The sequence below is a fragment of the Brachyhypopomus gauderio genome, unplaced genomic scaffold (assembly GCF_052324685.1).
Source record: "Brachyhypopomus gauderio isolate BG-103 unplaced genomic scaffold, BGAUD_0.2 sc45, whole genome shotgun sequence".
NCBI classification, from domain to species: domain Eukaryota; kingdom Metazoa; phylum Chordata; class Actinopteri; order Gymnotiformes; family Hypopomidae; genus Brachyhypopomus; species Brachyhypopomus gauderio.
The window spans coordinates 2,640,016-2,656,120 of NW_027506871.1; the positions used below are offsets into that span (position 1 = coordinate 2,640,016).

At 44.8% G+C, this 16,105-nt stretch overlaps 1 protein-coding gene across 1 annotated transcript; it reads left to right on the forward strand.

Moving 5' to 3' along the window:
* Nucleotides 1-8,485: 8,485 nt before the first annotated feature.
* LOC143486816 (uncharacterized) lies at nucleotides 8,486-16,044 on the forward strand. The gene is made up of 3 exons (XM_076986269.1): nucleotides 8,486-9,559; nucleotides 12,034-12,308; nucleotides 13,659-16,044. Exons 2-3 carry the CDS (start codon nucleotides 12,035-12,037, stop codon nucleotides 15,470-15,472), a joined length of 2,088 nt encoding a protein of 695 aa, XP_076842384.1. The 5' UTR covers nucleotides 8,486-9,559; nucleotide 12,034; the 3' UTR covers nucleotides 15,473-16,044.
* Nucleotides 16,045-16,105: the final 61 nt, after the last annotated feature.

Consider the following 16,105-nt stretch of genomic DNA (forward strand, 5'->3'; position numbering starts at 1 on the left):
AGAGGGGGGGGGGAGAGGTGGGGAGAGAGAGGGGGGGGTGGAGAGAGAGAGAATGAGGTGGAGAGAGAGAGTGGGGGGGAGGGGTGGAGAGAGAGGGTGGGGGGAGGGGTGGAGATGTGGAGGTGGAGAGAGAGAGCTTTGCCTTCTGATGTCCACTATGAGACATTACGAGACATTGTGAAGACATGGTTTTTGAGTGATGATATCATTGTCTAGCTGGCCTGTAGTTTATTACCACGGTGACTCAATCCCTGTTAACGCACAATGATGCCAAATATGTTCACACTCTCCTGTGTTATGGAGCATATGTGTGATTGTGCCTTTGTGTGTGTGTGTGTGTGTGTGTGTGTGTGTGTAGTTGAGAGTGTACAAATGTGCTAAATCTTATTTAAACTCGCGTGGACATCCCTGAGACTGACCCTGCTGCTATTAGCCTGGGTAGAATTAGATCATCTGTTACAGTGTGTGTGTGTGTGTGTGTGTGTGTGTGTGTGTGTGTGTGTGTGTGTGTGTGTGTGTGTGTGTGTGTGTGTGTGTGTGTGTGTGTGTGTGAGACTGATGTTCAATAAGGGGAGAGGGGTGTTGAACAGTTTATGTTGGTCATTTAAAAGTGACAGCAGACTGCTGTAATGTTCCTACTGGGAGGACACTCCCCCTGCTGAGAGGACAATCTTCTGTATGTCTTTTCTTTTTCACTGATTATTACGTCCATGACACCTGATTTTCACCACTATGCTTGTTTTTCTTATTTTGATGATTTTAATGTTTTACAGATTTGGTGTGCTGTGTTATTGACTTCAGTGATTTCTTGTCATATATATATATATATATATATATAAACTTCTTTATGATTATGTTTAGGGTTTATAAACTAAGCACTGTTTCTCTGAAAAAGCATTAATGATCATGTGACAATTTGTGAGTGTGTGTGTGTTCACTGATGCGGGAGACACCTGTGAATCCACTTGGACTCTGATGGTTTCTGGACATTTGGATGGTCTGGTTGTAGGATATACTGATGAGTTGTTTTTGAAGAGCTTTAGAGGATGTTTGCTTCCAGATGTCGGTCTGCTGGACGGTTATAACCCTAACCCTAACACTAAAAATAACCCTTGTCTTTGTATTTTTCCCTTGATATGCGAGTGGAGAAACTGCATTTCTTGTGTGGATGTAGAAAGTTGAATTCAAATGGAAACAATTAAAAGAATATAAAATGTAAAAAATTTAGCATCATTCAGACAAATGAGAATAGATAAATAGACCTGTCCTCTATAAATACATCATGTTTTGCATTACTAGACTATTTCAGAACAGAAAGAGACCATCAAACAACTGCATACGTTTCCGACAACTGCAGCACATCATTACTGACGTCACCATCAGCATCATCCATTCAGTGAGTCTGTCCACATTGGGCCAGTGACTGAATATATTAATAATAATAAAACATCAGTCATCAAATATTATGTATATAAAAATAATACAAATATATATCAACAGCTATATGCCTTTTTAAAAAGATAAGTCTTAAGAAGAGCTTTAAAAGTGTCCTGGCTCTGTGTAGACCTAAGTTGGACTGGGAGACAGTTCCAGAGTCGTGGCACCGCTGAGCAAAAGGCTCGGTCCCCCATAGTTCGAAGCCTAGTGGGGGCACCTGGAGGAGCTGCCTGATGATCTGAGGGTGCGGATTGATGTTTGGGGGGTGAGAAGTTCTTGTAGGTATAATGGGACTTGACCAGTAATACATTTGTATGTAAGCAGAAGGATTTTGTAGTTTATCCGGGATGAGACAGGAAGCCAGTGCAGCGACTTTAGAATGGGGGTGATGTGTTCATATTTTCTGACCCTCATTAGGATTCTGGCGGCACTGTTTTGAATATATTGTAATACCTGGATGTCCTTGCCAGAAATCCTAATAAAAAGACTGTTGCAGTAGTCCAGCCTTGAAGAAATAAAAGCATGGACAAGTTTCTCAGCATCTTTGTGAGTCAGAAGAGGACAAAGTTTTGCTATGCTCCAACGGTGGTGAAAAGAGTTTTTGCGGAGATGTTTTATGTGAGTATTACAAGTCAGTTGCGGATCAAACCGAACCCCTAGATTTGTGACTGAGGAGGAGAGAGTGATAATCTGACCATCAAAAGTAAACTGGGATATGAGAGAAGAACGAACTTGATGAGGAGTACCAACAAGTAGGGCCTCAGTTTTACCACCGTTGAGCCGAAAGAAGTTGCTGCTTATCCATTCCTGTATATCCTCAAGACATATGGTAAGTTGAGACAGGGTTGTAGAGGAACTTGTTGCAGTTTTAAAATAATGTTGGGTATTGTCAGCATAACAATGAAAGGACAACCGATGTTTACTGATTATTTGTCCGAGGGGTAACATGTAAATGATAAAAAGAATTGGGCCAAGAACCGACTCCTGTGGGACGCCACATACGACAGGGAGTTACCTGGACTTACGACCACCCAGTAGAACATATTCAGTCCTGTCAGCCAGGTAGGACTGGAACCACTGCAATGCAGTTCCAGACAGTCCAATGGTGTCGTAGAGATGATCCAGTAGGATGGAGTGATCCAATGTATCAAAATATCCACTCATACCGTTTTCTGGTGTCCTGAGCCACACAGCACTGACAACATTATGCCTATTTCATACTGTCCTACAATACTGTAATGAACATCATAGGACACTATACCAATGTCAGTCCCTGACAGCATGGCAGCATCACAGTGGGTGCAGCTATTACCCAGAATGGTGGTGTTCATCATCATGCCCCTCTTGGTCCCTACAACACTGCCTACGTCATCACCTTCCCCAACAGAGCACAACACACACATTCTTCATCACTAGAGGGATGAAACAGAACAGTCTGGGGTTGTTGTCATCTGGGCAATGTGAGTTTGCACCGAGCTTTTGAAGTACCAAACAGGTTCACTGAACAGCCATGATTTGTCAAGAGTTGCAAGAGTTTTAGTTGAAGTGTTTGCTTTTTCCAAAAGTGTGAGATGTTTTGTGTTGTGTGTGTGGCATTGGCTGCTGTGTGATACATTTTGACAAAAGGAAACATACTTTCAGAAATTGGTTCTTAGTGTCTGCAAAAAACTAACTAACTGTTAGGGTTAGGTTAGCACTGCTTAAATGGCAGTGTCGTGTTAGAGTTAAAGTAGGGTTAGGATTAGGGTTAGTTAGCGTTAGGGTTAGTGTCAAGTGCTGCCATGACACTGAGACACATTAAGCCTGATCTTGGTGACAGTGAGGGTTCCAATACAAGAGGGTCAGGGTAGAGAGGGTTAGGATTAGATTAGGGTTATAGAGGGTTAGGGTTATAGAAGGTTAGGGTTATAGGGGGTCAGAGTTATAGAGGGTCAGGGTTACAGGCAGTGGCGGATGCAGCCAGCGTTTTTTGGACGGGCCAGCGTGTAATTGGGGTGGGCAAACACGAACTAAAGTTGTTGAGCGGGGTGGGCGGGTATATGATCATTAAATGACTCATGCGCTAGCGCTAGGCGAAAAAAAATTTTCATTCATTTTCATACGGAAAACTGTATTCTGAGCTTGTGATTGGATGGGCCCAGCTGCCAATCAGGGTGGGCCTGGCCCACCCAGGCCCACCCGTAGATCCGCCCCTGGTTACAGGGGGTCAGGGTTATAGGAACTCACAAATAACAGGACCCAGTTACCCTCGCCTGGATCAGGGTTATCAGGGCCTCACCCTGGAGCCAGGCCTGGGTGAGGGGCTCATTGGTGAGTGCCTGGTGGCCGGGTTTCTACCCATGGGGCCTGACCAGGCACAGCCCGAAGGAGATACATGGGTTCACTCTCCCATGGGCCCACTATCTGTGGGAGAGGTAGTAGGGGTTCGGTGCATTGTGGATTTGGCAGTGGCCGAAGGTGGGGGCCTTTGTTTGTTTGAAGAGTTCCGCTGTGTGTCTGTGTTGTGTGGCACGGCGAGGACCAGGGCGTCTTCCCTGGGAAAACTCTTCATGTTGTGTGCGCTTTAAAGTGTGTACACGTGAACGGGCGTATGGATCAGTGTGCGTGCTCATTGTGTTCAATGTTTTGTGTGTGACGCTGGTGCTGCTCCTCACTGTCGCCTCGCTCCCCGTTTTGTCTTGTGTTTCATGTGGGGAGCGACTGCGAACATGAGCGACGCGTCACTGTTATGTGTAAGCACAGCGCGCATTTGTGGGCCCATCTGTTTGTTGTTTGTACACCGTTTTTTTGTTTGCCAAGTCTATACATGTTCGTTTTGTCCTAATGTGCTTGTCAAACGTTCGGCGTAATTCCACGCATGCTCCTCCCCTTAAATGTGTGTTGGGGGGGGGTGCTGTGGTCCCGTGCCACGGAGTGTGTAGCTCCCGAGGGAGGCCCTGACCAGGAACGCTGGTTATTATATCCTTATTTCGGATCATGTCACGGGTTTTTGGTTTGGTTCTTCATTAAACCCTCCTTTTTCTCTGAGATTTGGCGTGATCGCTTCCTTTTTGTTTCGCTCACCCTGCCCATCACAGAATAACCAGCCACCCTTCAGAAGCCGCCAGTCTCCTTTACTTTCTCCTTCGTTCGTGGTCATGTCTTGTGTTGAGTGTGTACGTGGTGTGTGTTTGTCGTGTGTGTTGTGTGAGAGTGTGTTGAGTCTGTCTCCGCTCGTCCCTCCCTGTTTAAGTGTTGTGTTTGTATTGAGAACCATAAGTTAACACGGCGGGTGACTTGAGCCTGGGACCACTGAACGCTGCTCTCTCCCAGTGAAACCGTGAGTGCCTCTCGTTATACTCGTCCAGCGTTAGTTAGTATGTCTATTTATGTGCGTACTGTGTGTGGTTAATGTAACAACGTGGACTTGAGCAAGTTTGAGAGTTTGCCCGTGTGTGAATGTTTCACTGGTTGTTTGTGTGTGGACAGGTTGACCGGTGTGTGAATGTTTCACTGGTTGTTTGTGTGTGGACAGGTTGACCGGTGTGTGCTGCACGCACAATTGAGTGTGTGAGACGCGAGAGCTTCTTGGTTTTTTCGCCTCTCTCGCCAGATATCCAGTGTTGATGGGGGTGAGCGACTGCGAGCCGGAGAGGCACGTTCCTGTAGGCGTGACGCAGTTGCCACTCATGTTTAGCTTTCTCTCCGTGTATCTGCGGATCCCATTTTTTTTTCGTGCGTCTGGGTCCTGTCCGTTTGTTTGTATTTTGTCTTTGCGTGTTCATTTTGTCCTAACGTATAGAGTGATTTGTTTTATGTAATTCCTTGCATGCACCTCCCCCCTAAATGTGTGTAGGGTGGGGGTCCAGCGAGGTCCCATGCTACGGTGAGTGGTACGGAGGGTGCAGTTCCTATGGAGGCCCTGACCAGGGATTCAAGGGTGTTCTCCAGAGCCGGTAGGGGCCCCTCTCCTGCTGAATGAGGTGAGCTGTTTGGTGTCCCCTCCTGCTGAGATGGATACCCCTCCCCCCAGGTGCGGGGTGCCGAGATGGTTATGGTAAGTTTGTCTATGTGTTTTGTGTTGTGTTATTAAAATTAATTTTGTTATTCCACCCTTAAATACATTTTTGGTGGGGGGCTATGAGGTCTCGAGTCACAGAATGTGGCTGGGAAGGCGTAGCTCCACGAGGAGACCTGACCTGTTGGGAGGGACCCCTGAGCAGGTAGGTGCTCCTGAACCCCTTTATTTAGGCAGGGGAAGCCTGGGGTGTTGTAGTAGCAGGGTGTCTCCTCATGCTGAGAAGGGGTCTCCTCCCCCCTGGGTAAAGGGGGTTTTAAACAGTCAGGGCAAGTACGCTTTTGTGTTGTGTGTAGTACGTGTGCGTGTGTGTGTAATGTGTTGCAGGTTGCTCCTGGCGGTGGACCACGGCACTCCTGGACCTTGTGGGGTCTACCGGATGGAGACCCCCGCTCTCCTTCTCGGGGTGACCAGGAGGGCTCTGGGGCGGTTCTCCCAGCGTTGATGGGAGTGCACTCCTGGGTTGGGTGGAGGAGTCCACGCATGATGGGCCCCGGGAGGGGTTGACTCCCCAGGAGGCTGGGGTGACCCCTAGCGGAAGGCAGGGGTCAGCTCCGAGTGGAGAGGTAGGTTCGGGAGGTGGTTGCTGGGTGGTGTTGCCACGCCCCAGTGTGGCAGCCTGCACACATCCACACCTGTGACGTGTGGGGAGCTTGGTGTTCCCGGTCCGCACACAGCGGTGGGGCTCAAACAGCCAAGGGCCGGTTAGAGCGTGAGGGCCCTGTGACCGACCGGGGTGTGGTTTCATCTTGTTGACGGCCCAGTCGGTCCAGGGTCCCGCCCAGGGAGGTGAGCTAACCTGTTTGTTTTTATGTTCCAGCTCCAGGACTGCAGGGAACGGGTTCCTGTCTTGTCCCCGCCCTCCCACCCCTTTGCTCTGTTTTGTGTGCTGCCGCTGTGAGCCGCACAGCCAGAGGGGAGTGCGGCTTTGGTGGGGGGGTCTGTCACGTTGCGGAGGGCTCCCTACTGGTTGCCTCCGTCCACAGCGGCAGTTGTCCTGTTGTTGCTGTTGTGTTCATCCCTCGGGTGGGCAGAGCCCGCGATTTGTCTCACCTGAGGGTGGTTTGTTTGTCTATATATGTCTTGTCTTCATACCAGTTGACCACTGGTTATTATATCCTTATTTTGGATCATGTCACGGGTTTTCATGGCTCCCAGTTCATGTATGTATATCTGTTTCCTCACGCTAGTTTGGCTGGTCGTGTTAATCCACTGCCGGTGTCTAGGGGGTTATCTGTTTGTTCCTTTCATCTTTTGCTTTGCCAACAGTGTTGTCTGCCCTTTGTTAGTGTTGCTTTTTCTGTTTATAAGTGTATTATCCTTCCCCCATTCATGTCTTCATCCTTGTGTTTCTGCCCTGGGATTTTCATGCACAACCATCTCTAGGGTTTACAGTGAATGGTCCGAAAAAGAGAAAATATCCAGTGAGCGGCAGTTCTGTGGGCGTAAATGCCTTGTTGATGTCAGAGGTCAGAGGAGAATGGCCAGACTGGTTCAAGTTGATAGAACGGCATAATAACCAGCCGTTACAACAGAGACATGCAGAAGAGCATCTCTGAACGCACAACACATCAAACCTTGAGGCGGATGGTCTACAGCAGCAGAAGACCACACCGGGTGCCACTCCTGTCAGCTAAGAACAGGAAACTGAGGCTACAATCCTGGTCTGATGAGTCTTGATTTCTGCTGTGACATTCAGATGGTAGAATTTGGCATCAACAACATGAAAGCATGGATCCATCCTGCCTTGTATCAATGGTTCAGGCTGGTGGTAGTGGTGTAGTAGTGTGGGGGATATTTTCCTGGTACACTTTGGGCCCATTAGTACCAATTGAGCATCATGTCAATGTCACAGCCTTCCTGAGTATTGTTGCTGACCATGTCCATCCCTTTATGACCACAGTGTACCCATCTTCTGATGGCTACTTCCAGCAGGACAACATGCCATGTCATAAAGCACAAATCATCTCAGACTGGTTTCTTGAACATGACAATGAGTTCACTGTACTCAAATGGCCTCCACAGTCACCAGATCTCAGTCCAATAGAGCACTTTTCAAAATCAAATCAAATCAAAATCAAATCAAATTTTATTTATATAGCGCTTTTTACAACAGTTGTTGTCACAAAGCAGCTTTACAAGTGCCGAGTCCTAGCCCCCAGTGAGCAAGCCAAAGGCGACAGTGGCAAGGAAAAACTCCCTAGTTTTTTTGCATGAGGAAGAAACCTTGAGAGGAACCAAGACTCAGGGGGGGAACCCATCCTCCTCTGGCCGACACCGGTCACCATGACAACAACAACAATATAGACAGAAAGAAGAGAAAGAAAAGGAAAAAGATGTAATAATGTCCATCTTGGTGTAGGCATCCGGTTAGGCAGGAGGTGGCTGGCCCAGTATGGATCGCTTGTCTCTCCTCATCTCATTATTCCTCGAGCAGGCGGGCAGCCATGTGGAGAAATGAAACAGGGAAAATTAGCACTGTATGAGGACATGTACAGGACAGGTAAAATTATAAACATTTCTGGAGTGTGGCAGCAACTCCGGCACCAAGTTAAATTATTATAGCCTAGCTAAAAAAGGCAAAACCAGAAGGTAACATAGACTTGGGGGCATTCTGAGACAATGGCATCCATCCACTGCACTGTCAACAAACTTGAGTGACCACGAGCAGTGACAGGATGACAGCACCAGCACCCCAGTCTACCATAAAACCCTTCGTCTATGAACCCCTGGATCTGTACCTTTATCTAAGGGGGATATTAATTATCAAACGCTAGACTAAATAAGTGGGTTTCAACCTAGATTTAAAGATTGTGACTGTGTCAGAGTCCCGGACGCATTTAGGAAGAGCATTCCAAAGCTGGGGGGCCTTATAAGAAAAGGCTCTTCCCCCTGCTGTTACCTTGTTAATTTTTAGAACTAATAAAAGACCAGCACCCTGTGATCTTAGTGGACGTGGGGGTTCATAGTAGGAAATAAGTTCCTGGAGGTATTCAGGAGTAAGCCCGTGCAGTGATTTATAAGTTAATAAAAGAATTTTAAAGTCAATACGGAATTTAACTGGGAGCCAATGCAGGGCTGATAGGACTGGACTGATATGTGGCATTTTGAACTATTTAAATTCCTATTTGAACATCCTGACAGTAGTGAATTGCAGTAGTCTAGTCTAGAGCTAACAAAGGCATGCACCAATTTTTCTGCATCATCCTGTGATAATGCATTTCTTAACTTGGCAATGTTGCGGAGATGTAGAAAAGCTATCCTAGTAGTATTATCTATGTATTTATCAAATGATAGGTCAGAGTCGAGTATGACGCCTAGGTTTTTGGCTACTGTGCCAGGTGTAATGGGGTAGTCTGCGAGATTAAGCATTAGATCTGGAATTTTCTGTTTTGAGGCCTTATGGCCCAGGAGGAGAACTTCTGTTTTGTCCTCATTTAGTTGGAGGAAGTTTAGAGACATCCAGCATTTAATATCTCTTACACAGGCCTCAATTTTTCCTAAACTGAATTTGTCATCAGGTTTGGCTGATATGTAAAGTTGTCATCTGCATAGCAGTGAAAATTGACACCATGTTTGTTTATAACTGTTTATAACTTTGGGATGTGGTGGAACGGGAGATTCACATCATGGATGTACAGCTGACAAATCTGCAGCAACTAATAAAGGTATAAACACTTTATTTACCTAATAAAGTGGCCGGTGAGTGTATATGTACCATATGTAAAGTACACTGTGCGCATAAATGATGGCATCAAGTGACTCATGACATCATGATGCGTTATACAGTCTCACTGCTGTTGGGATGGATGACCTATGAAAGCTCGATTCTTCAGCGAGGGTGTTTCTGACTGAGGGAGCTGCTCACATCACCCACGGTCTCGTACAGAGGGTGACGGGGGTTAACTGAGAATAAATAACTCACTGAAGGAAGTGAACTTATCAGGGTCCATAAAGGAAACATGGACTCAAATGATAATGAACTGCTATTAAAAACACAGCAGGAGATGAGAGTGCACAGTTATTCAGCAGCAGGAGAGACGTGTTCATCACAGCACTGAGCAGGTGTGTATGGTTTAGGGTTAGGTTTAGGGGGTTATTGTTAGGGTGTGTATGGAGCTCATTTACCCTCAAGAACCTTAATTTTAATGTGTTAATTATAATGTGTAGTGTGCATGAATAAAAATTATTAGACAAGTTAGATTTTGTTTAAATAAATTGAAAGTTTATGACTTTAGTTATGTAAATAGTGAGATAGCAGCTTATGCCTAAAATACTGTTTACAGGGTTGTTGTTTACAAGGTTATTGTTTACAGGGTTAATGTTTACAGGGTTAGTGTTTATAGGGTTATTGTTTACAGGTTTAATGTTTACAGGGTTATTGTTTAAAGGGTTAATGTTTACAGGGTTAATGTTTACAGGGTTAATGTTTATAGGGTTATTGTTTACAGGTTTAATGTTTACAGGGTTAGTGTTTATAGGGTTATTGTTTACAGGGTTAATGTTTACAGGGTTAGTGTTTATAGGGTTAGTGTTTATAGGGTTATTGTTTACAGGTTTAATGTTTACAGGGTTATTGTTTACAGGTTTATTGTTTACAGGTGTATCATTTATAGCAGGGGTGTCAAACTCATTTTCACCGCAGGCAACTTATAAATGTAACTACTCCTTAATGTTAAATAACTGCATTTATTACTTATTCAAGTTACAAATATTACAGATATATTTGCAAAGATGTAAAAAATGTTTGATTGTTGCTCTGTTATTATAACAAATACTTTTAATTTGATTATGAAACCCACATTACTCCACATTAATCAAACTATCCAAGTGAATAAAGAAAAATAACATCAAAGATATCACATTTACTTTGTTCAGAATTTGAAATATCAAATAACTGTGAAAATAGCTTTATGCTTATAGTCAAAGATTTGTGTTTCGAAAATGCTCCCTCTGAAAAAGACTGAAGCGCAGGCCATTGTCACAACAAAGCAGCTTTTACTGCCGCTTCGTTTGTGGTTGTGAACACATTCTGTTGCGATCACAGTTTGCCTTTTAATTCTTTGGCAATTTGTTGTTTTTCTTTATGCCTAATTTTGGCATATTAGCTCCATATTTGGTCTCAAAATGCCGACGCTGGTTGTACTCTTTGATAACTGCCACCGCTTCATAACACAAAAGACACACCATTTTATCTTCTTGAAGCACAAACACGTATTCCCTTTCTCATCTTTCTTGAAACATCCTTCTATCTGCATCAATGTTTCTCTTCCTGGACATTTTTGGGAGCATTATTTGTATTTGGGTCATTCCAGGATTTTGGTACATTTCCTGTCCCACCAATTAAATTTCAAATGTACATATCCAAAATATCTAAATGACTATTTTTTTAACATTGTACTTGTTATAAGACAAACTGTAAAATTTGGTGGAAAAATAAGCACCTTAGATATTATTCAAAAGACCGAATACCTTTGAACCACCTCAAAAAATTGCCATTTTCTCTTGTCCCACACATTGGGTGACCAAATCCTTTGCCAAATTTAACAATTAAATTAAGCTCTAAATAAATTACTTCCTCTTGTATATTGTTGAAATGCATCTTCTTTACTTATGAAAACAACTTCTTTGGTCTACATTGTATTGCATGTCAGTTTTTACACTATTAAGTTGTGTCCCACAATATGCGCGCAGCCCTGTTACCATAAAGAATTTTATCTGGCAGAGAAAGGGTTAAAAATATTTGTGTACTAGCACAAAGGTATTTGCATCACAAGGACATTTCCTGCCCACATGGCAAGAAAAATGGTAAGTGCTCTAACAATTTTCAAGGTTTTTTTCCAAAATATGTTTGTCCAAGTTGTGTGTGTCACTCAGTGAATGCAACCCTGTTCCTCATATTGTAAGACTAATATTGAGTAGAGTCAAAATTTACTTTATATACTTATATAACCATATTTGTCCTTGATCTTGTATACATAGCTAAATTTTACAGTGAGCATCTGTTCCTGGGGTAGACCACAACTTAGCCTAAATTTACAACCCTGTTAGTCGCAACCCTGTTACTGCATACCAATTTACTGCACACCAATCTAATAAAGAAAAAACTTCTTCCATATCTGAGATTGACAAATCAAACTTTTTGATAGTTTATAACCTGTAGATAATAAATATATGATTTAAAATGATCAAAAATGAGCAAAAGTTACCACCCCTGAAATGTACCAAAATCCTGGAATGACCCATTTCTCAATTACACTTATTAGAAAAATCACATGACACTACAGTGTTGCGATGCCGTCACTTCACAGGCAACATAATTGTGGGAAATGTAGTTTTTGGTCACTGCATGTATTTGACTTTTATTTTGGACAATTAGGCTTTTAAAGTTCTCGTGGGCCACAAAAATGACGTGGTGGGCCAAAATTGGTCCGAGGGCCTTGAGATTGACACCCCCGATGTACAGGGTTAATTCTTAGAGGGTTATTGTTTACAGGTGTGTTGTTTACAGGTTTAATGTCACATCTCTTCTTTGTCAGAATGCTCCTCTTCACCGTCCTCTTCCTCATTTCTCGGTGCTTCGTCATTACAAGCAGTGGTTGCCACAGCGACAGGAACAAAGACCACCGACCTCGTGTGAGCTGCGTGGCTCAAAGTCTAAGTGCAGTGCCTGATGGGATAGATTTAACCACACAGGTTTTGGTTCTTACTCAGAACCAGTTCATGCTGCTCTCCTGGGTCACCTATAGCGCATTCACACACCTGCACGAGCTGGACCTGAGTGAGAACCACATCAGTATAATTGACCCGCCAGGTGAGTCAGAACCACATCAGTGTAATTGATCCACCAGGTGAGTCAGAACCACATCAGTATAACTGAACCACCAGGTGAGTCAGAACCACGTCAGTGTAATTGACCCACCAGGTGAGTCAGAACCACATCAGTGTAATTGACCCGCCAGGTGAGCACCACTAATATGCACTGGTGCTGGGGTTGGGCTTTTATATAAAGCTGCTCAATATGGTCTGTAAAAACAAACTTTCACTGTCAGTTTACACATAATGACATGCAGACCTTCCCTCATAATAATATTAATATTTATTATAATGACATGCAGACCTTCCCTCATAATAATATTTATATTTATTATAATGACATGCAGACCTTCCCTCATAATAATATTTATATTTATTATAATGACATGCAGACCTTCCCTCATTATCAAATGTATGTTTATAATGACACATCTTCCCTCATTACAATATTTATTTATAATGACATACACTCACCGGCCACTTTATTAGGTATATCTTGCACCTTGTTAGTACCAGGTTGGACCCCCTTTTTGACTTCAGAACTGCCTTAATCCATCATGGCAGACTCAACAAGGTACTGGAAACATTCCTCAGAGAGTCTGGTTCATATTAACATGATATCATCACACAGTTGCTGCAGATTTGTCAGCTGCACATCCACAAGGCATTTGCGTCCACAGAACTGAGGCTTACTGGAGGCTTATTTTCTCTTTTTCTGACCATTCTCTGTAAACCCTAGAGATGGTTGTGGGTGAAAATCCCAGTAGATCAGCAGTTTCTGAAATACTCGGACCAGCCCGTCTGGCACCAACAACCAAGCCACGTTCAAAGTCACTTAAATCACCTTTCTTCTCCATTCTGATGTTCAGTTTGAACTGCAGCAGATCGTCTTGGTCATGTCTACATGACTAAATGCATTGAGCTGCTGCCATGTGATTGGCTGATTTAACATTTGTGTTAATGAGCAGTTGAACAGGTGTTCCTAATAAAGTGGCAGTTGAGTGTACAAGCCTTCCCTTGTTAAAATATTTACATTTATTTATAAAGACATGTAGACCTTTCCTCATAATATTTACATAATGATTATGAAAATGTTCATCAAGTACATTTCACAAGTTAATTTATTTATACTACAATTAGTGTTTAAAAGTGAACTACTATGGTTAGAGTACTGAACACTAAAGTGTTTTGGTTAGAGTATTTAAGAGTAAAATACTCGTTTATTGACATTGAACAGTTTGCACAACAAGAGATCTTACTACAGGAATACATCATAATGCTGACATCAATAAAAATGTCTTCAAATTCCTCATGGTTGAATTCCTTGCACTTGCATGGTCTCTCTCAGGTCCAGTGCTTGGAAACCTGAGCGTGTTGCGGTTGTCCAATAACAGGCTGAGGGGTTTAGGGAGCCGGGTCTTCAGCTCCACCCCCAGACTTATGGAGGTTTACCTGGATGGAAACGCTCTTCACTCCCTTCATGATTCCACCTTCGCTGACCTTCCACACCTAGAGGTCATCAACCTGTCACGGAACCAGCTCACCGTCCTCCCCCTCCGGCTGCTCGAACACGTCTCCTCACCCAACCTCAAGACCTTTGACCTGGAAGATAATTACGTGCAGACCATGCCTGATGGGTTCTTCTCCTCAAAGCCTGACCTGCCCTACGTCTACCTGTCCCGGAATCCGTGGCAGTGCAGCTGTGAGGCGAGCTACCTGCAGCTCTACCTGGAGGACCAGGCTCACAACATATACCAACACACTGGCCCCACCACGCTGGAGAACAGTCCAGAGAGCGTGGTGTGTGCAAGGCCACAACACCTGAATGGCCAGCCCATTATTGATCTGAAAAAGGAAGACTACTGCAACTCAGACATGCCTACTGACACCATCATGGCCACGCCCACTAACACCCACATGGCCACACCCACTAACAACCTCATGTTGACAACCATGGCCATACCTAATGAGACACACACTAACACTCCCATGGCCACATCCTCGAACACCCTCATGGCCATGCCCACTAACACTCCCATGGCCACACCCAGGGGGCATGGGAGGGGTGTCGTCAGGGGGGATTTCTGGCACTTTCTCCCCACCCAAACATCCACCCAAACAACATCCAGGAGCACAAGCAAACATACTGAACCCACCACAACCTTAATGATTGTTAAACCAGCAACTAAAACAACAATTAAACCATCAACATTTAGTCCATCTGCTACACCCAGTGCATCATTTCCCACCTCCACCCTTCCCTACACCGTGTCCTACGTCTGGATTACACACAGGTCATCTAGTGCCCCCTCCTCTCACACTGCCCAGGCCAGGCTGCCCCTAGTGGGGGCGGGTCTGGAGCGTGGTGTGCGGGGACTGTGGTGCTGGTGGCTGTTTGCTGGGCTGTTGCCACTTTGTGTTCTTTCAGGTATCTGCTGCTGCATGCTGCTCCTGTGGCTCTTACGCACCTACAGCGCCCTCTACAGGCCACTCCGAGAACAGCGCCACACTGCTGCCTGTGGTGGGTCCGTCGCCCTGCAGGCATACCGCGCTACGGACGGGGGAAAAGGTATAGGTGGGGCAGGACCCAGTGGACAGCCAGAGGGGGTGGTGTTCTTACCCCCAGAGCAGATTCGAGAGACACAAGCGGTGTTTCGGTCAGTTCTGTTCATCTCAAAAGGACAAGAAGGAGATGACAGGGCAGGAGGAGTAAAGGATGACAACGGAGACGCAAGAGAAAATGACCTCGCATCTAAAACGAAAGAGGAAGAAGATAGGCTAGGGGTGTCTGAGCAGAGAGAGAGAGGGGGAGAGAGGGAGGGAGAGAGGGAGGGAGAGAGGGAGAAAGAGACCACAGCAGCAGACACAAAAGAAGTGTTCAGGAAGACCTTGTATAGGGTGATAAGCCGAGAGGAAGAGATAGAAGGATGGAATCAAGTGGAGGAGAGCTGGCAACTGAAGCAGGCAGGGAAAGAAGAAGGGATGAGAGGGGAGGAGGAAAGAAGGAAGACACGGTACAGTCTGATCCTCAGGGAGGAGAGAGGGAGTGTAGTGGAAGACAGGAAAGGGGGAATAGAGTGGTTGGTGGGAGAATGGTTGATGAGTGGAGGAGGAGTGGAAGAGGGGAGGAGGGGGGAGGAGGGTGGAGGAGGAGAGGAGTAGGAGGCCAAACGTGTCTGTCATTAGAAGGAGAACAGAGCCTCACTGACTCCGCCCACACCTGCACGAGTGACACACACCTGGCGGAGCTGCTGCACAGGTGTGAGTAGCAGCTCTTGCGTCTGAAGGACGATTTCTAGCAGCAGTTCTAGTGTGTTGTTGTGTGTTCATTTTTCCTTGTGTTCTTTTTGTTTCTATGCTTTAAGTGTTTCGAGATGTTAATACAAGTCTGTCATCTCTGTCAGGTATGTAGGTGTAGCTTGTGCTGACATGACAGTAATAGAACCCTCTGTTTCCCGAGACCGCATGGCGCCTCGTCTTAACCATGACTACTTCAACCCACGTGTAATGGATGTGACTTTCATATTTTGCAGCACATTTTAAATCATTACAGTACAAGACTGGTGAAGAAATTATTAAACCTTTAAATCTCTGGCCTGTGTTCAGCATACTTTAGATAGACAGAGAAATAGACAGATTGACAGACAGATGACTGAGATGTTCACAAAAAAAAAAAAGTCACAAAATACAAGTCCAAATTAAGTCACAAGACTTTAGGCTGGAGTCTAAATCAAGTCTCAAGTCAATACCAGGATAAACTGGGGGAGAGATCATTGTATATATGACCTTGGGGCC

Coding starts and splice junctions, on each gene's coding strand:
- LOC143486816 (XM_076986269.1), top strand. CDS start 12,035: ATGCTCCTCTTCACCGTCCTCTTCCTCATTTCTCGGTGCTTCGTCATT. Junction 12,309..13,658: donor CAGTATAATTGACCCGCCAG/GTGAGTCAGAAC, acceptor GGTCTCTCTCAG/GTCCAGTGCTTGGAAACCTG.